We start from the raw sequence: 23,208 nt of genomic DNA on the forward strand, positions 1-23,208 counted from the left end.
AGAGCAGGCAGCGATGATGACAGGTCCAAGGTTCTATAGAACAGTGAAGCCACAGTCGTTTTCATCATTGCCCCGGGATGTAATTCAGGCATGCTCGCTTGTTGGCCTGCCAAGTCGCAAATGCCCGTTGCAAAGACCCGAGCGAGCCAGCTCAGAAAAAGGGCTTACACTCAGATACCTCCAGGTAAAGAAAGGTAGGTGGTGTAAGGTACGGAGTAAGATGCGTGACAGCACTTTGGACGGCCAGATGGCAGAATCGTCATGTACCGGGCACCTCTTGCCTCTTTTTGCCGACAGGGGTAGAAGGCTATTTCCGGTCGTCGGATTTTCTAGGCCTCCGGACGAATCAGAACGTGGTAAATCGTGCCTACTCCTACCAGATCGGTGTAAGTGTGTGCAGCACAGTGCTGGGCTGGGCCTTGCCTTCCGCCTCGCTGTAGCAGGGTGGTCACGTCTGTTCCTGCCTCTGCTGCGCTCCGCCTGGTATTATTTGCAAAAGGCAGGAAGGGGAAAAAAGCGAAGCAATCTTCGTTCCACGCTCCCAATTCAACATCTCATTCGCCCTGATTCACTCTTACAGCCATCTCTGCGCACGACTCTCATCTTCACCCTGATTCCTTTTATTCCCCTCCCAAGCTGGTCTCTCATTGAGAAATTCCGGTCGTTGCAGAGAGAGGCCAGCCGGCTGTCATTTTCTTAGCCCACACCACTACCATCCCCGTCCAACCCACACACCTTCACCTTCGTCCTGTTCTCCGAACAGCCAACAACCTACAGACATCTTCAAGCCAAAGCACTTTCCTCACCCCGAGCAATCGCGCCTGCTCACGTATTTTCTGAGGTTGGCCGAGAAATCTTCGGCCGCATCACATCTCAATTATCCATCCGTACCGCACCCTGTACCTCACTCTACCCATCTCACAGACGCCCCCATCTCATTACACCATACCCGCTCTCACTTTTGCCTCCACATACCCCCATTTCCCCCGTCTTCACGTCTCTTTCATGAACGGCCACCGCCATCATGTCAGACGCTGAGACACCGGAGCAGTCTTTCTCGACTCCGACGCCTCAGCTCACTCCCAAGGCCAAGGGCCGCGGTAGAGGCCGGGGCAGAAAAGCTGTCGCGCCAAAGAAGGAGCCACCCAAACCCGCAGCCACAGCCGGCACTGGTCGACGCGGCCGCTTCAAGCAGTTCTCAGACGACAAAGTCCAGGCAAATTATGAACGTCAACGCGAGCTCAAGGCACAGTACGCAGCTCTCGCCAATGCCGTGAAGCCTGCGCTACAAGATCTGGCTTCGCGCTCCATCGATACACTCACGAATGACAAGGACTACCACACAACGGTGCCGGAATTCAAAGTCATCGAGGATAATCTCGGCGCTCGCTTCGAGAGATCCCTCCTTTACTTGGAGAACAAGCTGGCGACTGCCGCCAGGACCGTCTTCAAGTCTAAACATGCCAAACTCGGCGCCGTTCGCGATATTTTCAAGGTTCGTGAGGCCCCGACTGATATGTCATGTTTTTTCCCTCCCCTGGTCCTTTGCTAACGTGACCCGCGGCATTAGAACGGAGTTGAAGATGCGGAAGACAGATTTTTAGATGCGCAGCTTCATCGCCTCAACCTTCTCGAATATCTTCATGACCATGGTCTTCCTGTTGACGTAAGTTCATTCTGTTTTCCAATTTAATTTTTTCGGCGTGTCTCAGTTATTCACACTGGCCTCAGCTCGTCGACGGCGGCTGGAATTATAAGCAAATTTCAGACAAGGAAGCCCAAGAATTCGGCCTCTACGAAGTCTACGTTGGAGGAGCGCTCGTTCCCTATCCTCAAATCGTTGAAGGCACCGAAGCCCATGCCCTTAGACAGGCTGCTTGGGCGGAACCTCAGACGGCGAAGGAGACTCTGGCACCACCTTCCGCGGCGGCGACTGGAGGACGAACCAGCAAGCGTAAAGCCAATCAACAACCCGATGGCCAACCGGCTTCCAAGAGGTCTGCTGCTGCCGATGTCGCGCCCGTCCGTCATATTGCCGGTATCATGTCGGCTCAGCATGCCCCCATCGAAGACGAATCAAATGAGAGCACACCGGTACCTGAGGGTCCGTTGACCGCTGACCAGAGAGAGCCAGCCTTGCCGGCAAAGGCTTCAGAGCCAGATGAATACGGTTGCAGGCAAGTCAACCGACCGACAGCCAAGAATGGCGCGAGTATCGCGAATCGTCTCATTGTCCCTCCATCATTCCAGTTCGACGACGACGAGATTGGATTCCGTGATTCGACCAACTCCCCTAGGCATGGAGCCACGCTTGCTAAGCGTGGGAAGTATCTCGGAAAGCCGAACTCGAACACCTGGCACTTTGATCCTCTCCTTGCTCGTTGGGATGCTAGGGACCTTGACGAAGAGGACTACGACCTGGAACTTGTACAGAAGCACGGCACTCACCCCCGACTAGGTTGTTTTCTGCCCACGAGCAAAAATGACGCCGAGCCGCCAAAGGAGGAAGCAGAGCCGATGCATCCTACTGTTTTCCTCACTCCCTCTGGCAAGACCATCCACACATCTCGTGTCGTGCCCGTTGCAAAGGTTGAGATTGCTCTAGCCGACAAGCCACACTCGGAAAGAATGGGTGCAGTTCTCTCTTCCATCTGTGAAAAGGAAGACATCTCTCCCGAGGACATCGAAGGGCCTGAGCTCAAGGCTCTAAAGGAAATCCAAGAAGAATACGCCGAGCAACGACTCATCGCCGAGTCAATCAAGGAATCCGAGCCCGCGAGTCTGGAGGACACGCCTGCCACTTCGCCCCTCCCCATGAACGACTCTGCCCTGAACATTGCTGGTCTGGAGGAGCTGGTCGTGGCTGCTGAGGCCGTTGAGGCGGAGGCCAAGATCGTGGAATCTGTCGAAGAGAAGCCGGTGATCCTGCCCGCTCCGACCCCCGTCAGACCTACTACCCGTGCTTATGACGCTATTCGCGACATATTCGGAGGGTCCGATTCCGCTGCCGTTGAGCCTCCAGCTCCCGTCCTGTTGCCGGAACCCATCGACACCACTGCGCTCGCAATCCTCGCCGATGCGTCTACTTCTACGTATCCTTCTCAGCCCGTCGACGTTGTCACGGCCGAGGCTCCCATCAGCCAACCCATTCCAGTCGATGGTCCCCCTCCCCCTCCTCATCATCACCACATCGACTCCGGCTACGTAGTTCAGCCCATTCCCGCTGAATTCCGCATCCAGACCGCGCCTTCAAACGACAGCGTCGGCTGGATTGAACCCCGCATCGCTTCACCAGGTGCAGACAGCCGAATTCACCCCTCCATCGAGACTCCGTCGATGAGAGATCCGTACTCGAATCAGTTGCCCCCTGCTCGCCCGGTCGAGATGTCTCAAATGAGGTCCTCGATCGATGCCACCAATGATACCCGCCGGCACTCTATGTACCACGAGCACAACGCTTCGTCGGCCTACAACGAGCAGCACTTGCCTCCCCCTCATAATCAGCAACACCTCCCGCAAGCAGACCCCATGATCGACCCGCGTCTTTACTCTGCTCCGATGGACGCCTCAGCCGCCCACCATGAATACCAGCAGCAGGCTTACGGTCAGGCCCAACAGGGCTACCAATTGCCGAGCATGCCAATGCAAGGAGGACCAATGGCGCAGGCCTCCCCTCAACTACAACAAGCTGGCTCTACATCACGTATGCCATTCACAAACCCTTCACAAGACAGGAGCTCGCCGCTTCCGCCCTTGCGACCGTCTCGTGGCCGCAAGAGTGCTCCTGCTGCACCAGAGCAGAGTGTTCAGCTTGAACAACACCAAATGCAGCAGCAGCAGCAGCAGCAGCAACAGCAACAGCCACCGCCGCCACCCTACATGAACACCAACAGTGGCTCGTTCTACCCCCCTGGTCCACCCAGGCCATACCACAATGGGTACACACAAGAGCAGCCTGGTTTGCCGCCCATGATGAACCAGTACCCTCCCTACCCTGGCTCGCAACCTCCGCCGCCACCTCTGCAGCAGCAGCAACAGCAGCAGCAACCGCCGCCTTATGGGCACCCGGGCATGTCCCCCACTTACTCATCCATTGCCCCGGCGCAAAGCCCTCCGAATCTTCAGTTCGTTCCGCAGCAGCCCAATGAACCGTCTAGAAGCCGGGCCGGAAGTGGTTCATCAACTCCAAGTGCACAGGGAAACAGCAAATACCCCAAGCTGGCCCCCGCACCCCTGCCTGCTCACAGAGTAGGCTGGCCTCAAGGTCCTGAGCTGCGGACCGTTCAGTATGACTACAAGGAAAACATCAAAGATTATGCGCCTACGGAACCCCCTCCGCGTCGCGGCCCTGTCCAAATTCGGGGCTGGAACATCAACAATAATAGAATCCAGCGCCAGAAGACAGATGAGAACGGCGACGAGCGACGCGGGTCCCGCTAGGAGCAGGATCGCAAGTCGCCAGAGCCCAAGCCAAAGAAGCAAGGTCCAACAGGCGCGGGAGTGAAGAAGCCGGCTGCCAAGAAGCCAGCCGCTAAGAAAACAGCCGCTAAAAAGATGACTACGAAGAAGACGGTCGCTAAGAAGACGACTGTCAAGAAGTAAGGTTCCAAGAAGACCTGAATGGGATCCGAGAATCGTGTTGCAGACGAATCGGAACAAGCCAAAAGAGCATGTATTATTATCACATCACCTTGGACATTGATCTTACACATCTGAAGATCTTTTGTCCGCATCATCCGTATGCAGGTGAAAGACTGAGAGAAAGAGAGAGGGCTGGGCTGAAAAGCCAGGTGGAGAAGCTCCTTGAATGGAATGAGAGCTAGGGCCGAGAGGCCGGGGTCAATAGTGCCCCAGCATATTTGGAATGATAATGAATACGAAAAGAGAATTGGTTTTGAGAAATGTGCTCCTGAGTCTGGCTTGTAGAGTGAAGTCGTTATCCATCTTATGTCCCACACTACCTTATGTCGTACGGTCCGACAACTGATGTTTTCTAAGGTACAATTGATATCTGTCAAGAGGTAGAGCGATATAACCGCTTTGGTAATTAGTTGAGGGCGAGCTTATTGATTCCTAGAAGGTGGAATTGGAGAGCCATTATAACTACGAGCCTGTGTTCGTTCTTACTTACCTCTTGATTTTTGACTGGTTCACATTTCTGTCTTCAAGATAATTACATGTACCTCGAAGACGAAGTCGAGGCGTGGCTTTAGGGTGCAGGTTTCTCTTGTTCATATATATGACGAGAGCAGTACGGTTGCTTGTGCCTTTGTATGAAAGGTAGTACCCACAGCTTTTCTGAACCACGGATAAGATTTCGCATAATTATGGCAGCCCTGCATGTGAGGATGTAGCAGCATTGCTTAGAGCTCGCGAGGTCTTCGAGGGAAACATGATTTCAAATCCTTAAAACATTCCACTTAGTTTTGCGAATAGCACATGACGTAAATGGAGCGTGAGCCACTTCAACTTTTGTGTTTTGATTACAGTGTATCTGATATTACATGTATCCGAGCCATTTTTGTTTTTTTCGCACCGGCGAAAAGGGATGTTCGGGTTGATTTCCTCTACTTATCATCTGACTCCTCGCGAGAAACTGTTATACACACACAACCGCAAACTCCGAGCTACCCCGGGCAAAAGTGTCTACTGCGTGAGGATCTGGTTGTTGAAGTCTACCGCACCGTCCATGCTCATCATCATGCTAGGATCAGCAGGCATCAGGCCCCCGCCATTCGGCATGAGACCGGCGGGCGCAGCGAGCGAGAGGAGGCCGCGGCCCAGCTCGCCGACGGGGTGGAGTGGGAGGACCGACGCCTCCATGGTGTTGCCGTCGAATATGACCATGTTCTGGATGGGCTGCTGGGTCTGGCCAAGGACGTTGATGACGTCCTGCGCGAGCTGGCCGCCGAGGATGGCGGTGACGGGGGCCATTTCGCTGCCGATGTTCTGCAGGAAGCCGCGCAGGACCGCGGAGCGCAGCGTCTCCGAGGGCAGGCCGAGCTGGGCGTGCTTGGCCGTGGCGAGCTTGGTGAAGAGGCCGAGGTCCTCCTTTGTGTGGCTGGGGACGCGGCCGCTGTTGAGGACCTGAAAGTCCCAGAGGGCGCGTAGGCACGAGATGACGGGGCTGACGGCCTTTTTCCTGCGCGCGCTCTTGACGTACTCGTCGGGCAGGGTGGCGCCGTCGCTGGCGAGGTACCAGGTCGAGTAGAGCTCGCGCTTGGTCACCATCTCGATGGTCTTGCCGCCCTCCTTTTTGGTGTTGACGGCGATTACGCTGCGGGTCCGCGTCTCGGGCGCGAGCTTGGTGGCGACGTTGCCGAGGTCGCGCTCGATGACGTAGTCGTGCTCGATGAGGTCGGAGAAGACGAAGCCGTAGAGCCCCTGGGTGCCGGCGGCGTAAAAGGCGCGCTGGTGCAGGCGGGTGGCGGTGTTGATGATGTTGAGGGAGTCCGGGTCGAGGTCGGTGGCGATGACGATGTCAAAGGCGGAGAAGTAGCTCGTGCCCTTGGACTTGATGCCCTCGGCGTCGACGTGGACGCGGACGCGCGGGTTGAGCTTCTGGATGGCGGCGGCGGCGGCCTGGGCGCGGTTCTGGCCGACGTGGTGCTCCTCTTCGGAGAGGAAGAACTGGGAGCCCAGATCTGATTCCGAGACGGCGGCGCCGTCGAGGATGGTAAGGGAGCCGATGCCGGCGAGGACGAGGTTCTTTGCGATTTCGTTGGCGAGGGCCTTCATTGTGATGAGGAGGATGTTGGCGTTGCGGATCTTTTCCTGGGCCTTCATACCCCAGAGGCGGATTTGACGGTCGTAGAGCGCAATCTCATCTGGTAGAATGTGTCAGTCTGTCTGCGAGGTCTCATGTAGGTAGATGGCTCAGAAGTACCTGCGCTCATGCCCGGTGCCGGAGCTGGAATATTTGGAAGCATGTCGTTGACCATGAAGATTTGCTGCTGTCCGTTCTGCTGGAGGAGCTGAGGCATGAACATCTCGCCCGTAGGCAACATCCCGGGCAGGATGCCGGGCATGGCTCCGGGGATGACCTCCTGCAATGCTTCCGGGAGTACCTGGTCCATTGGCGCGGCTTGCATGCTGGGATCGAACCCGTTTGAGGGATTGGGGAGAGGCATGTGAGGTAGGGCGGTTTCCTGAGCTGGCGCGTTGCTACTCGGGGCTGCGGTCTCTTGTGCGGGTTGCTGCACCGGCGTCTCTTGCGCCGGTGTCTCCTTTGGTTGCGTTTGCTCCTCCATGATGAGGTCGTGAGATGAGACTGGCGTTGATTGATGATTGGATTTGGAATCCGAAAGAATATGGTCCTCGTTTCCTACGTAATTGAGTCGCGAATCGTCAGGGCAGCTCAGTAAGTCATGCGCGTCGTGGTTTGGCTCGTGAGATGAGTTGGCGCAATGAAGCGAGAGTTGAGTGGTGAGACCGCGTCAAGTGAGATCGTTTCTGGGTGCGTCGTAAGAGGTGTGAGGGGGGTATCGCAGTTTTCGCTCATCCAATGACGGAAATAGCAAGAAAATTGATGGATGTTCCAGAAGGAAATATCCCAAACAGAAAGAAGTGATGGCGATATATGAGTACGCCCTCTCACTTCAGAAAGCAAGGCTGAGGACGGGATGGGTTCACTTTGAGGTCGAGGCTAAGGTACCTAGACAGAGCAAGCTTAGGTTGGACAAGGAAGGCAGCTTCGCCTGAGAAATTGTTAACGCGACGGCCCCGGTACGGTACCTTAAGGTAGGGTAGGCACACGCTCGCATGGAACGCAGGCCTCGGCGTCTAACATGGATAACGCGCTAAAGCCACGCTTAAGAGGTACCTTTGCCTAGCGTAGCGTTACATACTAACATGATGTATCTCGTAGCATCTTGCTGCCGACGCCCCTCTCTTTCATTGCCTCACTGGTTCTTGCAAGTACGAAACCCCGCGATGGGCAGGGCCGGGGGGGGGGGGGCCTCTCTTTAGCGGGTGCAGCAGGGCGATCCCACCGCTGTCACTGGCTGCCTGTCCTTTTGCTCGCCTCCTGTCGAGAGGGGACTTGGAACGGAAATCCAAGCACCAGCACCGGCACCAGCACAAGCACCAGCGGTCAGCGGCACTTCAGTCCAACTCCAACTTGTATCATCGACCAGCCAGCCATCTTTGCTTTTCCGCCGACCTGCTGACGACACAATCCGAGCTGCAACGACGGCCGTTCGCGCCAGCTCCGTCAGGCCCTCTTGTCTGCACTCACACTCTGCCCGCTTCTGCCACCTACAGCACGAGAACCAAGCTCTAGATTCCCATCACTCTCCGGTTCACTATTTGCGACGAGGGTCGACACCTGGGCCAGCGACCGCCCTTCGCATTCACCACCTTTGTGAGTACGATCCCGGTGGAGGAGGTTCAGCCCGTACGACCAAGCTATACTCCTACGGGCTGCTACGCCTCGCATGCTCTTCTGTGCTACTATCTCGCCTTATCTACTGGTGTCTAACACTTCTGCCCTCTTCCAGTCGCCCCCGATCGATAACCCTCCAGGTAGCTGGACCACGAATCTATTGCTCGCCCGCCTTCACCCCCGATCCCACCAAACTCCATAATTCTCTCCCCTCGAACCGGCGCTCCCGCTCTCACCGCCGCCTATTTTACGTCGATAGTAACGAGCGCAGCACCAGGAGACCTTCACAAATTGGTTTGTCTCCTGGCGCGTGCGTCGTTGAGCTCTTGCAACCTTCGCCCACGAAGCATGTCGTCGCAACGGCCAGACCCGAGCCAACGTACCCAGAGGCACGACGACGACGAAGACGACGACTACCCACCCTTGCCACCACACCGCAGGCTTCCCCCACTACCGCCGATTTCTAGAGATACAAGCCGCCTCACCTTCTCCCCGAGCGCCTCAAGACGACACCCCTGGGAGCCTGAGCCTTACACTACGCAAGACCAGGCCGAGACCTACTATCAGCTCACGCGGCACATGGCAGATCGGAATTTCCAGGCCGAGTACGACGAGCTCGTTGGCAACAGTTTGAGTGGCTTCACGGCATTTATGTCTCAAGCGCAAGACGACTTTGGTTTCTCTCGAAACAACAATCTTGGCTGGAGCCAAAACTCAAATTTACTAGATATCCTGCAGAACGACCAGAACGACCAGCGCGACGACGACGATAACACCCGGCGCCAACCCCTTCAGTTGCCTCCAGTCTTCGGGTACAGAACAGTCAGGACAATCAGCGGACGTCAACGAACCGACGGCACGGAAGACGACTTGGAAGCAGTTAGAGCTCTGTGGAATCGGAGAGCCCAGTACAGCTCTTCGCCCTTTTCGCCGCCCAGGATGCCTCCCAACCAATCCCCGCCAAATCTGTCGCCTCTGCCTCCGTCGGAAGAGTACCCAGAGGAGAATCGGAGAGTAAAAAGGAGAAAGCTAGACTCTGAACGCATTGCCCAGAGCTTCAAGGGATTTCGATATGGACGGTATGGCCAGGTTGAGTCGGGTCAACTAAAGATGGAAATCATGAGCTGTGATGGAGGACTTTACGAGAATACTACTCTTCACGCCCACGAAAATATCCTCAAGGACGACAAGACCGTGTACTGTACACAGTCTAATCGCTGCAATATCATTCTTCGACACCAGGGCGGGACTGCATTCAGCTTGAAGGAGCTCGTCATCAAGGCGCCGGCATCGAATTACTCCTCACCGTGAGTTTCTCGAACTTTCCCCTATTTCTTGAAAGCGGTTTTCTCACAGATTTATGCAGCGTACGAGAGGGCATGATCTTTGTCTCAATGAATCAAGATGAGCTCTTGAGGCGAACGGCACAATATGAAATACAGTATGCTCCTCAGAGATCAGGTCATACAACGGCTACACGGGCACTCGCACCAATCATCTCGATACGGCATCACGAAGACGGAACGACTGTGACTAGAACGCACACTCGGCAGAGACGGCTATACAGCCTGGGGCATGACGACGATGAGAATGAGAATCGGACGGCGCAGATCCCGGCGGAGTTCACCACACACTTACCGCCCTTCAACATCACCACCGAATGCAGTTACGAAGAGACTGACGACGAGGATACCCCTAGAATCACTGCGAATCGGACAGCTCCCAATAGAATTGGATCCCTACCGTTCGAGAGTGACAGCAGCGACGACGGCAATCCATTTGCGTCAGACTTTGACGATTATTCCTTCAACAATAGGCGCCGTGACCCTCATGATATGTCACTGGCTGAGGCCGTTGAGGCGAATCAGATGGCAACGCAAGAGGCTGTTCGGGCTGTCGGTGGTGAGCTCATGGCTCCACATGCCAAGTTCTTCATTGAGAAGGACAAGAGCAAATGCACAATACGATTCGATCCCCCGGTTGCTGGGAGATTTATCCTCCTGAAGATGTGGAGTAGCAGTCGAGCGGCTGGAAGTAATATCGATATACAAGCGGTCCTTGCCAAAGGGTTCGCTGGACCGCGGTACTTTCCTTCAGTAGAGTTGAGATAAAGGCGTGTGGTGGGCCAGTGAACGAGAAGAAGGAAGTTTATGAATTCTTAATGACGAGAGGATGGTTCTCAGGATGGTTTTCTCGACCAACAGGTCGACGGCGTTTCGGTTCTATGGCCAGCAACGGCTAGGCTAGTCAAATGTGACGCGGAAGTCACTTACATTATACCAAGTGCGAAAATACCAGGATTGGCAAATGATCGAGAGATTTCAATGTGTGCCCCAGATAGTGCGTGATATGTGACGTATTTGATGCTGCGGGTCTAGTCCAGCGATTATTTTCTTCTCATTGTGACGTATCCTCTGTCTCTTTACTTGATTTGACCCTTTTCCACATATTGAGAAAAGGAACTTGAATATGGGAACACATTATCAAACCCCAAAGACTTATGGGACGGACGCAAGTCTTTGTGATTGTGGTTGTTAGTCGGGAAGTGATTTCAATGTCACCACTGATTCGACATTCCACACCAGCCCACCAATCGGCCGGCACCAATTGTCACTCCAGCTAGCGCAAAACTCAGAGTGAACCACACACCTTCAGACTTACACTTACACTCCCAGCCCAAGGTAACAGCCAAGGCAGAGTACATTACACCACCCTCGAAGCCAGTCTACTTTTTACCCTCATTCTTTGGCGTATTCCCCGGGCCCAAGGAACTACCATTTTTCCTTTTTATTCGAGAGGCAGAAGAACGTTTAGAAAAGAGAAGAAATCCTTCCCCTCCACCAGAGAGCCACCATGAGCCACGAACTCACACTCATCGTCGCGGCGACGCGCAACATGGGCATCGGCGCCAAGGGCGGCCTGCCGTGGACGGGATTGAAGAAGGAGATGGCGTACTTTGCGCGCGTGACGAAAAGGCTTCCTCCCCAGGTACGTAAACGACCATGTCTTTCTCCTCCGCTCAACTCGCTTCGTATGTGGTTAGGCCTTGCGCCTGGTCTGGTCTGCTGCATGTCAATCGCCTTACTGGCGAGTCATCACGACATAACATCATATCGAGATTATTACCATGTAGACGTACTGTTCGACAGCTAATGATACAATGGGGCACTAGGCACCCTCAGACGCCCGCAACGCAGTCATCATGGGCCGCAAGACGTGGGACAGCATCCCGCCCCGCTTCAGGCCCCTCAAGGGCCGCCTCAACATCGTCATCAGCCGCTCTCATCCTGCTTCGTTGGACTCTGTGGCCACGGACTTCGACAAGGATGCGGTCAAGGTATCCTCGCTAGACCAGGCCCTCGCCTTCCTCCGCTCCGACGCCTTTACTGGTGACGGTGCCGCGGCCGGCGCCAAGCTGGGCAGGGTCTTTGTCATTGGCGGCGCGCAGATTTACGGCGCGGCGCTCGAGGTTCCCGAGGCCAAGAGGGTGCTGCTGACGAGGGTGTTGGGGGAGTTTGAATGTGATGCGTTTTTTCCGCTGAAGCTCGGCGGCGACGATGAGAGTGGTGGTAGTGGCGAGGGGCAATGGGCTCAGGTTGAGAAGAAGGGGCTTGATGAGTGGGTTGGGGAGGAGGTTGAAGGGGGTGAGATTGAGGAGAATGAGACGAGGTATGAGTTCCAGATGTGGGAGAAGAATTGAAACGCTTGTAAATACTCTTCCAATCCTTCTCAAGGAACATGAAGGGGGATGTGGACATGTACAAAAAAGATTGGATTTCATGGAACCGTATCTATGTTCCTCATTTCCATCTCGATACCTCTAATATGCGTTGGTGATTGTACAAAATTACAAGGCCTACGGCGTATCCCTTCTCCATGCCAGGCTCTACAGTCTGCGACGTCCCGTCAATGCTGTACATGATTCTCATCATCTTCCCAAGTTTGATACACTGCGGCGACCCACGGAATCCCTTCTAACCGTCTGCACGGCCGCCGAAGAACTCTCCCCTCTCTCTCGGATCCCCCCTTACGCCTTCGCCGCCGCCGCCGCCTCCTGACCACCACCAAGCTTAGCAACATCCCCCTTAACCTGCGATCCAACAGCATCAACAAGAGCAAACATCTCTTTCACATCCCTCTTGAACACCTTTGCCGGCGCGACAAGAATATCCTCCACGGGCGCCGCCTCCAGATCCTGAAGCGTAGCGCGCATCCACGCGACCACGGCAGCGACCTGTCGCAGATCGGCGTCCTCGCGGCTCTTGAACAGGTTCCGCCACACGGCGGCGCCGAGGACCTTGTCGTCCTTGACGACGCCCTCGTCGTAGGCGGCGATGAGGCCGCGCCACTGGACGAAAATCTCCTTTAGGTAGCGCTGGCGGAGGGCGGACGAGGTCATGCCGTGGTTGAGGTGCATCATGCGCTCGCAGTCGAAGAAGAACTGGTCGATGAACTGGTGCTGCAGGTTGCGGGAGCTGTCGCGGTCGAGGCAGCGCAGGCGGGCGAGGACGAGGTACATGTGCAGCATCGTGGCTTGGGACCAGGAGCTGAAGCCGGGTTGGAGGTCGAGGACTGGTTTTTTTCGATGGGATGTTAGTACACTGTAGTAGTAGTCATGGGCTCTTTTGCCATCCGAGAGTATGGAGTATAAAGGAAATGGTATTACGCACATTGCAACCACGGTCCGATGGGGTCTCCGACCTCCTCGCCCTCGGCCGTCATGCGCACCATATCCTTGGCGCGCTCCTGCTCCGAGATCTTGTACAGCGCCGGCGAGGAGCAGATCTTGTACAGCGCCTCGAGGCGGGAGGTAGTCAGGGTCGCGGCCATGGTCTTTGGCGCGGCGGCCATCATGCCCGACGCAATGGCCTGCTTGAGCCCGCCGGATGACGGCGCCGCATCCCGCCGCGTCGCCGTCTGGCTGAAGTACCTCCTCCCCATGGTGGTAGTCGCCGCCGCCGCCGCCGCCGCCGGGCCGGTCTTGGATGTCGTCAATGCCGCCCGGCGTGCTGTCGCGGCGATGGAGGTCTGCTGGGAGGGCGATGCGGACGCGAGGTCGGCGGTGGCGCGCAGGCTCCGGGCCAGGAGCCTAGCCTGGTATCGGCAGCTTTGGCAAGCCATCTTGAAGGTTTGTTGCTGATTCGGGATGTCAGGGAAAAGGAGCCGGGTTCTGCGTCTTATCTCGGAATGTTCGCGTGGGTGATGGGTGTAATGGGGTCGTCGCGTTATCCGAAAGTGTATGCGGTCAGTCGAGGTGAGCCGGGGGATCGGGGTATTGAAGGGTGACCAGCAGCTTGGGCCCAGAAACGCGGAGCTCCAAAAAGTCTGGACGTCATCCAAAAAAAAAGTTCATGAACACATCGAATTGGAAATTTCGAGCTAGCACATGTTAAGGTAGGTCGGCGGAACTTCGGGCCATGACCGCCGCTCCTTTGTACCGTGCTTAACTGTGTGAATACACACTGTAGAGACCCCCCAATGTAATCCCTTTAGGTTGACGATGTCGCGATGCTCAATTGCCTGATGTTCAGTCTTGGCGTTTGACATAATGCAGTTCAAAGAGAAGCATCGGCGACTTTCTTCCTCTTCCGCATCAGAATATTTCATTGACGTTGTGTGAAGCGGAACTTCTCACGATAAGCCTCACACAAGGCTCGTTACTTTACACCCTAATCTACTCAAAGCCCTGGAAAGGCCCGTATCCGATGTTGAAGCAGATATTAAACTCATAGTGGCCGCGTACATATGTCGGCAATTCTATCTCCTACAATTTCCATACCCAATCATACATCGAGTCTTACAATGAGAAGCTTTCCACCAAGCTTCTCTCCCAGTCTGTCCAAAGTCTGAGTCTAAGCCAGAGCCAATTTAGACATTCTACGGGCGCAGCCGTCATCGCATAGTTCTTCTGATCCCATCGGCACGGCTGCCCTCACTTAACGTAGTTTGGAAAAAACGAGCGAGGCATTCGTCCCGCCAAAGCCAAAGCTATTGGAAATAGCAACGTTGACCTGTTTCGCCTGTGCCTCGAGGGGTACCATATTCATGGATCCCCCGACATTCGGATTCTCGAGGTTCAGTGTAGGCGGTACGATATCCTTTTGGGTGAGAGTCAGAGAAAACATTCGGTTGGGCAGAAAAGACGAAAAAAGTCTGGGGAAGATACGGTTCTGGTTTCAGAAACCCAATAGCCGCGACTCACCTCTGCAACCGATAGCACGGCGAACAGGGCCTCGATGGCGCCAGCCGCCCCTAGCAGATGGCCAACGGCGCCTTTGGTGCTGCTCACAGTCACCTGCGACTCGTCCGCGTAACCCTCCTCGCCCGTCATGATGCTTCGTATCGCGGAAGCTTCTGCCGCATCGCCCACCTGCGTCCCTGTGGCGTGCGCGTTGATGTAACTCACCTCGGCTGGCCGGACTTGCGCGTTCTTCAGAGCAAGCTTCATGGCGCGGAAGGCTCCGTGTCCATCTTCCCGCGGGGCCGTCATGTGATGCGCATCGCCGCTACAGCCGTAGCCCCTCACCTCCGCGTAGATGTTGGCTCCGCGGGCCTTGGCGTGCTCGAGTTCCTCCAGGACCAGGACTGCCGACCCCTCCGAAACGACGAAACCATTACGGTCGCGGTCGAAGGGACGACAGCTGGCGTGGGGGTTGTGGTTGTAGGCTGTGGAGAGGGACCTTGCCCTCCCGAAACCAGCAAAGGTCAGGGGATGGATGCAAGATTCCGTTCCGCCAGCAACCATGACGTCGGCATCTCCAAAAGCAATGAATCGCATCGCATCTCCAATGGAATGGGCACCGGTTGTGCAGGCGGTGGTGACAGAATGGTTCGGGCCCTGCAATCCGTACTTCATGGAGATATGACCGGCGGCCAAGTTGATGAGAATCTTGGGGACGAACAGTGGTGAAACCTTCTTGTAGCCCTACCAGAACAGACTTTAGCTTGGCTTCGCTTGTCGATCATTGCAGCGAGATCTCACTTGTTGGTTGAACGCCAAGCTCGTCTCGTAAATCTCCTCCAGATTTCCTATACCGCTGCCAAGGCACACGCCAGTGGCCTCCTTGTCCTCCTGGCTCTCCGGATTCCACCCGGCATCTTGCATTGCCATGTCAGCGCAGGCTACGGCGTACTGGGCAAACTTGGACATGCGACGTTGTTCCGTGGCATCCAGCCAGTCGCCCGGCCGCCACTGATCGGGACCTGAGCCATTACTGGGGACTACACCAGCAACTGTGCTCGTCAGATCTTTCCAGCGGCTTTGCGGCTCAAAGTCAGCCACACTGGTGATGGCTGATTCTCCAGCCAACACACGTTTCCACGTGGAGCGCACGCCAACGCCAAAGGGCGAAATGGCGCCGAGCCCTGTCACGACAACTCGTCGCATGATTCTTGTGCCATAGCCAGGGCCAGTCTCTGTGTGTTTTGTTGTACTACAGACGCACCGACATGTAAGTGGTGGAATAAGGTAGCAAACAACAATGTGGAAAAGGACGGGGATGGAAAGGGGAGAGGCTACGCTGGGGCGATGTGTCTATCGCAGGTAGGGATGATGAAAAGTCGATGCGGTAGGGTCCTCCGTGTCAATGGCTAAGCCGGCAGCGATGGTGAAGGATGGTTGAGTGGTCTGTAAGGTAAGGTTGGACAGTTGAAGTCGGAACAATGTTAGAGATGTGGAAAAACCGCGGTCGGGTCGCTTCTGCTGCGCCGCACAGATGCAGTTTAGCGCGTTCTTGACGGGAGAGTACGTACTCTGCACGAAGTCCTCCGCACCGACGAAGGGTCGATAAGTGCAGATTGTCGACCTGTCGCTGCAGGGGCTGTCAAAGCGAAGAATGGACAGCTAAAAAGGGGGGTTTGCGGTGCTGAGGCCACAGTGTCGGGATCTCAGTAGCGTACCTTATCTTGAGTTCCATTGACCCTTTCTGGCGACTGGGCCCAAAAGGCGGGCAACTGCAGCGGGAAGCGGGGGACACTAACGTCGCCGCGATGGGGGTTTTGGAGTCTGGAATTCTGGATTCAGCCTCTTAGGTGTCAAATGATTGGCTGGAACTGGGGAGCTTGGTCTCTGCGTCGGAAACGCAACGCAACGCTGCGCAACGACACACGTTGCGGCTGGCGCATGCGCTCTCACTCTATCTCTCACTCTCTCACTCACTCACTCACTCACACACTTCCCGTCTTCTCATCTCTGAGGTACCTTAGTATCCCACAAGCCGACGCTTCTTTCATGTAGAAGAAGCTTTTCTTAACTTGCTTCTCTATTACAACCTCATGAGACTGGGAGGTGACATCCTGTACCGCACCATCGGATCAACCTGCTCAACTTCACTCCCGGAGGTGAACTAGTCCAGCCATTCAAAGATCGCCAATCCCTGGAGGACGACATCTCATCTCACCAACCGTTCCATTGAGCCACGTTTCAGACATCGAAGTCTTCCCGGCATTCCAAATCGTTATCATCGCCAGGTTGAGAAGCCAAGAGAAATTAACGAGCCCGCCAGGAACACAGGAACACAGGAACAGAGGGCAAACTCGGAAGCCTGGCCATCCCGCCTTGCAGGGTCTCCCATCGCATCTCGGTATCTGCAAAACTCAACGTCCGCCTCCATCGACTCCATCCCCGCAAACTTGCGGCTCTGTATCCGAGCCTCGAGTCGCCACACCACACTGCATCTGTGCTAAATTGTGCCGCAGCTTGGTTTCAGCGTCGCATTTGTTTCCCTTCTTATCATCAATGATCACTCGTCCTATGAGAACTCTGCAACCACTTCGAGTCCAATCTTCTTGTCCGAGCAGTGTCACCAGTCGGGAAACTCGCCTTCCTTGAGACTAGCCCCCATTCATGCCTTTGCCCTCGTCTTTCCTCGACTTCTCTGGCCGTCCGATCATCCCACCACATCACACCCTCCACCATCTTTCGCTCCAGTCATCGCCCTCGCCATCCTTCAGTCTGATCCCGGTCTGCGGATCGCCCGTCCTTTCCTGCCGAGCATCACCCTGTTTCTGAGAGCACGGGGTCGGCCCTCCTGCGTAGCACGCACTACCAAGCACCTGCGAGGTTGATTCATTCGAGTCCCACGTCCAATCACGCCACACTCGCTGTAGGCCTCGAGAGAGACTCTGTACACACCAGAGGCTTATCGAGTACAACCAGAGGCTCAATTTTAGCCTTTGCTTCATGTTGGTCTGGGATCGGCATTGGTAGCTAGTACCTCTCTGCGGGTTCCCATCTCCCGCCTCTCTCTCTCTCCCAAAGCCATTCGCCTAGACACTTTAGACTCTCCCCCCCCCCCCCCCCCCTATATAGAAACCCACTGCCTCCTCCTGCTTTTGGACGTTTGGACCCTGTCGTTGATGATTGTGCTCCCACACTCCTGGGAATACTTTCAACATGCCCCAACCATCTAATGGCAAGTCGTCTGGTACGGCTTCAGGACCCATGATGGCGGACAACGATCGCGGGCTCGATACCAAAGCGGAGGTGGAGGTCAGTGGGCGCGAGATCAATCCCGCCGACTCTACCACCTCAAGATTCTCAGACCGTGACCCGGTCGAGGACTTGAAAGAGAGGCTCTCGCAATGGGGTGAGTCAAGTGTCTATCACGGCTATGATGATGAAGATGAGCAAGGGTCCGAACATGAACTTCTCTTAGATCCGAACCTGCCCGAAGAGTACGAGACGAGGATTCGCAACGCGGCAACGACACCCACCGAGGAGGTCGACGATGAGCTGGCTATGAAGAGGGAGGAGGAAGAGGACTCACCGTATGCTGAAGTACGCGCAGCCGTTCGCAACTACGACGAAGATATGCCCTGCAACACCATCCGAGCCTGGACTATCGGTCTCATGCTGGTCACTGTTGGTGCTTCAATGAACACGTTGTTCTCACTACGACAGCCTTCCATTGGTCTCGGTCCTCTAATTGCACAAATTATTGCATGGCCTATCGGTCAGGGCTGGGCCAAGGTGATGCCTACGAAGCAGTTCAAGACCTTCGGCATCAAGTGGAGTTTGAACCCGGGACCATTCAACATCAAGGAGCACTCCATCATTGTCGTGATGGCTGGTGTGTCCTTCTCGGTTGCCTACGCTACCGACATTATTCTGGCCCAACTGGTGTTCTACAAGCAGGATTTTGGCATCGTCTTTCAACTGCTTCTCACCATTTCCACTCAGTCCTTGGGCTACGGAATTGCCGGCATCATGCGAAAGTTCCTCGGTGCGTTACTCATCAGAGAACTATCATTTAGGTTTGCTGACTTTATTGCCAGTCTATCCGGCTGCTATGATCTGGCCCGGAAACTTGGTCTCCGTCACTCTGATGAATGCCATGTATGAGACGAATGACAGGCCCGATCCCACCTTCATCGGTGGCAGCATGCCTCGATACAAGTGGTTCGGTATCATCGTCTTGGGCTCATTCTGCTACTACTGGATTCCCGGCTTCCTCGCCCAGTTTCTCAGTATCATGGCATTTGCTACCTGGATTGCCCCGAACAATGTCATCATCAACCAGCTGTTCGGTGGAACGAGTGGTCTGTCCATTTTGCCATTGACCCTCGACTGGACTCAGATTTCCGGATTCGTCGGTTCCCCGCTCATTCCCCCATGGCACGCTATTGCCAACACCCTCATCGGTGTTGTCACCTTCTTCATCATTGGCGCCTCCGCCTTCCACTATAGCGGTGTGTGGTACGCTCAGTTCCTGCCCATGAGCGACTCGGGCACGTACGACAACACTGGCAACCCGTACAACACGTCTCGTATTCTGACTCCTCAGCTCACACTGAATGAGGAGGCGTACAAGAACTACTCTCCGCTGTTCATCAGCACGACGTTCGCCATGTCCTACGGTCTGTCGTTCGCTGCGATTGCTTCCCTGATCGTGTATACCTATCTGCACAACGGAAAGCAAATTTGGGCCCAGTACAGGAACAGCAACAAGGAGAAGCCCGATATCCACATGAAGCTCATGAAGAAGTACAAGGAAGCACCGACTTGGTGGTACATGGGTCTTTTCGTGATCGTGAGTACTCCCTCAGGTTGCGTGGTCACCGTAAACTAACCCGCGGCCAGATGCTTGGTCTAGGTTTCTTCACCGTTCTGTACTACCCGACCAACCTCGCCTGGTGGGCTTTCCTTTTGGCGGTGGCCATCTCCTTCGGCTTCTCGCTGCCCATTGGTATCATCCAGGCCGTCACGAACAACCAGATTGGTCTGAATGTCTTGACGGAGTTCATCTACGGTTACATTCAGCCTGGACGCCCTCTCGCGCTCATGATGTGAGTAACACTGTGTTTCACTCGACTTCATTGATTCATTCGTGCTGACAAGTTGCACAGCTTCAAGACCTTTGGCTACATCACCATGTCTCAGTCACTCAGCTTTGTTTCTGACTTGAAGTTTGGCCACTACATGAAGATCCCGCCCAGAACCATGTTCATGTGCCAAGTTGTCGCAACGACATTCTCCTGCTTCATCCAGATCGCCGTGCTCAACGCGGCGTTGAAGAACATTCCCGACGTCTGCACGCCGCACCAGGAGAACAAGTTCTCTTGCCCAGGTGGCCGCGTCTTCTTTGCCGGTATGTCGTCCTCACCCATACTATCCAGTCGTGCCACAAAACTAACCCCTCGTCCAGCATCCGTCATCTGGGGTCTCATCGGTCCCGCCCGCATGTTCTCCCCGGGCCAGGTCTACTCCGGCCTCTTCATCTTCTTCGGCCTCGGCGCAATCCTTCCCGTCATCTTCTACTTCGCCGCCCTCAAGTGGCCCAAGTCCCCCGTCAAGTACCTCATGGCGCCCCTCATCTTTGGCGGTGCGGGCGCTATCCCCCCCGCCACGCCCCTCAACTACCTCTCCTGGGGCATCGTCGGCTACGTATTCCAGCAGTACATCCGCAAGAAGCACTTTGGCTGGTGGTCGCGGCTCAACTACCTCACCTCGTCGGGTCTCGACCTCGGCCTGGCGCTCGCCACGCTCGTCATCTTCTTGGCTTTCACGCTTAACAAGATTGAGCCGCCTAAATGGTGGGGTAACGATATCGTGACTGCAACCATGGACGCGCAGGGCACGGCTATCCAGTCCACGCCCGCGCCTGGAACAAAGTTTGGTCCGGCAAGCTGGTGAGTATCGACAATAGCTATCGGCGTCAAAATAGGGTTTAAAATGGGACTTTGTATCACTAAAGAGCCGCAAAACACAGGGAACGCTAGGAGAGACGTGGATATGTCCGTCTCTTCCTCTTTATTTCCCCCATTTTGGTCAGGGGATTGATTACTTGGAAAGAACCGATGGATATTGGATAAGGATATTTAAATGGGTAGAAGGGCTGGTTACCACGATATTAAGGATGGATTATCTACTGTGTATACTCTCTATTTCACGCGAGTTGTGTCTAATTTCCACTTTCCGCTTTACACTACGACTTGGAGAAAACAAACACTCAGACATGTGATCTCTGAGAGGACAGCATGTCTCAAAACCTGTAGGTGATTTTCTTCTTGTGCAGGCACACAACAGGGGGAAGCACTTCATCATGGCAGTACTTCATGAGAGCACGCTTTACGAAAGCAACGGCGTCTTTCTACGATAGACATCACCCCCATACTCCATCACCCGAAAACAGAAATGAGTAGAAATATTGATCCCACACTTAACATGTGACTTCCAACCCAGAACATCCCCATTTGGCGTCTCAATCACAGCGAAGTTATTTATTTGACATTTGACGCCGGCAAGCCATCTCGCTAAAACTGGCCAGAGCTCGAGAGAATCGCGATATACCCGTGGCACACACCCTAAACCCGCGCTTCGACACCACAGCAGCCAACGTCCCCAACAAGCGGGCAGCGCCTCGACGCCACGAGACACAAGCATAAGTGCCCGCCGCAACTCGGCCGACGTTCAATCGGCGGCGCCATGGACTATTGCATGACTACAGTAGTCCCCGCAGACTTCACTAAGAGTATCGAGACCCTAATGCAAGCTCGGCATTCCAAGCCCGAGAGAAAGAGAGAGAGACAGAGAAACACGCAGATCTCACATCCAGGATCTCGGGGGCCCGAAACCAACGACGTCGCAGCGGTAGTGGGCAGATAATGTGTTTACCGCACGCTCCTCCTCCTCCTCCTCCTCCTCCTCCTCCTCCTCCACTTGGCATGGGGATCATGGATGGCAGCACAAAAAATAACGATTTTGACGGGTGGGACCTCGGGCAACGCGCGCGGCGGATTATTTATTGGCGCTAACGACTCGGGGGCCAAGAGCCGCCGGGGCCGTCAGGTGGATCCTCTACGGGGGCGGGGCGGGGCGGGGCGGGGCGGGCAAAAACGCAACCTCGCAGGGACCGACCTGGACGTTGTAGTAGGTATGAGTGGAGGGACCAAATTTTATTTTTTTGCCGTTCCATTGAGTGGCACCGGTGGGCACTGGCCTGTCGGGGGCGAAAAGTGCCAGTGAGAGATGGAGTCGCTTTGAGTGGAGTTGATCTCTGTTTCGAGCGTTGTTTCCTGTATGCAGACACGGCAGATCATGTTTAAGTCCGGAGCGGATTTCAGAAAGAGTGCGAACAAATTGCGCACAAAGGACGTCTTATGCCTGAGTGAGCCGCCACCACGTTGGACCTTGTGTCGAGGCTCGGCACCTCACTCTATCCATAATCGACGAGGTAAGGGCAGAAGAACTACGGACATACAGAACACAGGTGCGGACACCTCAGAAGTTCAGCCGAGTCAGGAAGACGCTCTTTCTGCTAGCGGAGAGTCCGCGGTTGGCCACGCCGCCTCGGCTCTGTTGAGTTGCGTCCTCGAGATATCAAAAGTCTGATATATTGCCAAGAAAGCGATGGACCTGCAAAGACCGTCCAAGTCCAATGCCGTAAGACGAAATACCGGCCGAATGGGTGGGGTCGCTACAACGTACATCGTCTTTTCGGATTCTCATTACGAATCGCCTGCAGGCTGAGAGATGCCGGAGTGGGGGGGGGGGGGGAAGGAGATTTCCCATTGCTTTCAAAGTTCAAGCTTCTTGATGTGGGTTTCGGTAACAGTAGCTTCTTCGGGGATCCAAGAGCCGCAGGTCCCCAAACTTTTTTGATTTTCCTGTTGGCTGTCAATGTCATTAATGCCAATGTTGCATTTATTTCGCCGAGTTCCAACAGCGTGTTGGTGAATGCCATTGCAGGCCGGCCCTGTGAACCGGGTGCTGCAGCAACCAACGGCAGCATTCATTGGCTGGTCCTCTCCCGTGCGTGCCTTTGGGAGCCACGCGCAAAGGAACCCCGGCGGCCTCACTTGAAGCTCATGATGCAAGCTGCAAGTCGTCGATGCATGCGCTACGTACCTTTTCTTGACCGAGTGTTCCCGGGGGCAGGCAACAACGGCCATGATGATGCGGCCTAATGCGATGCAACTTCGGTCCAGCCACTTTTCCCACTTTATTCTGACATCCGGTCTACAGAGTTGGGAGTACGAAGTACTGCAACATTGTTTGCACTTTGTCATGCTTCTGGACCATGTCTGCATGTGTAAGATCAGGATCGGTGCTAATAAACCCCCCCCTTGCATTACCGATTCACCCATCTCCGGTTCTCCCTCTTCTAGAACCATGCCTGGAATGCAAAGCTTGCTTTTTCCTTTCTTCTTTTTTCCGGTTTTTTCCGCCCGCCGACTCCACGCCGGTATGCATAGATCGTACGAAGAATATAGGGCCGAGACTTTTTTTTTTTTATCAATTGGGGCATCACTGATGAGTGATCACGGATTGGCTGTAACCTCACGTGTTCGCCGTTGGAACACCACGGTCTCACACCGCCCTCCCC

The 23,208-nt window shown here is 55.0% G+C and overlaps 8 protein-coding genes across 8 annotated transcripts; 4 read left to right on the plus strand and 4 right to left on the minus strand.

Moving 5' to 3' along the window:
* Positions 1-529: 529 nt before the first annotated feature.
* On the plus strand, positions 530-4,875 carry BDP81DRAFT_403833 (uncharacterized protein). Its single transcript, XM_060588893.1, has 3 exons — positions 530-1,495; positions 1,571-1,666; positions 1,732-4,875. The coding sequence occupies exons 1-3, from the start codon at positions 1,025-1,027 to the stop codon at positions 4,438-4,440; spliced, it is 3,276 nt and encodes a 1,091-aa protein (XP_060449008.1). The 5' UTR covers positions 530-1,024; the 3' UTR covers positions 4,441-4,875.
* Positions 4,876-5,443: 568 nt separating this feature from the next.
* BDP81DRAFT_419974 (ThiF family protein) lies at positions 5,444-7,655 on the minus strand. Its single transcript, XM_060589813.1, has 2 exons — positions 6,887-7,655; positions 5,444-6,827 (listed from the first exon to the last, which is right to left on the minus strand). Exons 1-2 carry the CDS (start codon positions 7,248-7,250, stop codon positions 5,647-5,649), a joined length of 1,545 nt encoding a protein of 514 aa, XP_060449009.1. The 5' UTR covers positions 7,251-7,655; the 3' UTR covers positions 5,444-5,646.
* A 1,076-nt stretch (positions 7,656-8,731) lies between these two features.
* On the plus strand, positions 8,732-10,494 carry BDP81DRAFT_446724 (uncharacterized protein; the record flags this gene model as incomplete). The annotated part of the gene is made up of 2 exons (XM_060592100.1): positions 8,732-9,690; positions 9,750-10,494. The coding sequence occupies 2 exons, from the start codon at positions 8,732-8,734 to the stop codon at positions 10,492-10,494; spliced, it is 1,704 nt and encodes a 567-aa protein (XP_060449010.1).
* A 742-nt stretch (positions 10,495-11,236) lies between these two features.
* Positions 11,237-12,083, plus strand: BDP81DRAFT_458548 (dihydrofolate reductase-like domain-containing protein; the record flags this gene model as incomplete). The annotated part of the gene is made up of 2 exons (XM_060593425.1): positions 11,237-11,371; positions 11,556-12,083. The coding sequence occupies 2 exons, from the start codon at positions 11,237-11,239 to the stop codon at positions 12,081-12,083; spliced, it is 663 nt and encodes a 220-aa protein (XP_060449011.1).
* Positions 12,084-12,410: 327 nt separating this feature from the next.
* Positions 12,411-13,504, minus strand: BDP81DRAFT_312416 (ubiquinol-cytochrome C chaperone; the record flags this gene model as incomplete). The annotated part of the gene is made up of 2 exons (XM_060583803.1): positions 12,411-12,955; positions 13,054-13,504. The coding sequence occupies 2 exons, from the start codon at positions 13,502-13,504 to the stop codon at positions 12,411-12,413; spliced, it is 996 nt and encodes a 331-aa protein (XP_060449012.1).
* A 412-nt stretch (positions 13,505-13,916) lies between these two features.
* BDP81DRAFT_419979 (3-oxoacyl-synthase 2) lies at positions 13,917-16,158 on the minus strand. Its single transcript, XM_060589814.1, has 3 exons — positions 15,366-16,158; positions 14,586-15,308; positions 13,917-14,481 (listed from the first exon to the last, which is right to left on the minus strand). Exons 1-3 carry the CDS (start codon positions 15,768-15,770, stop codon positions 14,320-14,322), a joined length of 1,290 nt encoding a protein of 429 aa, XP_060449013.1. The 5' UTR covers positions 15,771-16,158; the 3' UTR covers positions 13,917-14,319.
* Positions 16,159-17,144: 986 nt separating this feature from the next.
* Positions 17,145-17,656, minus strand: BDP81DRAFT_162860 (uncharacterized protein). The gene has a single exon (XM_060582058.1). It carries the CDS (start codon positions 17,564-17,566, stop codon positions 17,285-17,287), a length of 282 nt encoding a protein of 93 aa, XP_060449014.1. The 5' UTR covers positions 17,567-17,656; the 3' UTR covers positions 17,145-17,284.
* A 121-nt stretch (positions 17,657-17,777) lies between these two features.
* BDP81DRAFT_446728 (OPT family small oligopeptide transporter) lies at positions 17,778-20,516 on the plus strand (the record flags this gene model as incomplete). The annotated part of the gene is made up of 5 exons (XM_060592101.1): positions 17,778-18,606; positions 18,659-19,413; positions 19,464-19,669; positions 19,730-19,971; positions 20,029-20,516. 5 exons carry the CDS (start codon positions 17,778-17,780, stop codon positions 20,514-20,516), a joined length of 2,520 nt encoding a protein of 839 aa, XP_060449015.1.
* Positions 20,517-23,208: the final 2,692 nt, after the last annotated feature.

The sequence above is a fragment of the Colletotrichum phormii genome (assembly GCF_030913505.1).
Source record: "Colletotrichum phormii strain CBS 102054 chromosome Unknown BDP81scaffold_4, whole genome shotgun sequence".
Lineage (NCBI taxonomy): Eukaryota > Fungi > Ascomycota > Sordariomycetes > Glomerellales > Glomerellaceae > Colletotrichum > Colletotrichum phormii.

Coding starts and splice junctions, on each gene's coding strand:
- BDP81DRAFT_419979 (XM_060589814.1), bottom strand. CDS start 15,770: ATGCGACGAGTTGTCGTGACAGGGCTCGGCGCCATTTCGCCCTTTGGC. Junction 15,309..15,365: donor GCTTGGCGTTCAACCAACAA/GTGAGATCTCGC, acceptor CTGTTCTGGTAG/GGCTACAAGAAGGTTTCACC. Junction 14,482..14,585: donor CCGTGCTATCGGTTGCAGAG/GTGAGTCGCGGC, acceptor CTCACCCAAAAG/GATATCGTACCGCCTACACT.
- BDP81DRAFT_403833 (XM_060588893.1), top strand. CDS start 1,025: ATGTCAGACGCTGAGACACCGGAGCAGTCTTTCTCGACTCCGACGCCT. Junction 1,496..1,570: donor CCGTTCGCGATATTTTCAAG/GTTCGTGAGGCC, acceptor CCGCGGCATTAG/AACGGAGTTGAAGATGCGGA. Junction 1,667..1,731: donor ACCATGGTCTTCCTGTTGAC/GTAAGTTCATTC, acceptor CACTGGCCTCAG/CTCGTCGACGGCGGCTGGAA.
- BDP81DRAFT_162860 (XM_060582058.1), bottom strand. CDS start 17,566: ATGAAGCAAAGGCTAAAATTGAGCCTCTGGTTGTACTCGATAAGCCTC.
- BDP81DRAFT_419974 (XM_060589813.1), bottom strand. CDS start 7,250: ATGGAGGAGCAAACGCAACCAAAGGAGACACCGGCGCAAGAGACGCCG. Junction 6,828..6,886: donor GGCACCGGGCATGAGCGCAG/GTACTTCTGAGC, acceptor ACATTCTACCAG/ATGAGATTGCGCTCTACGAC.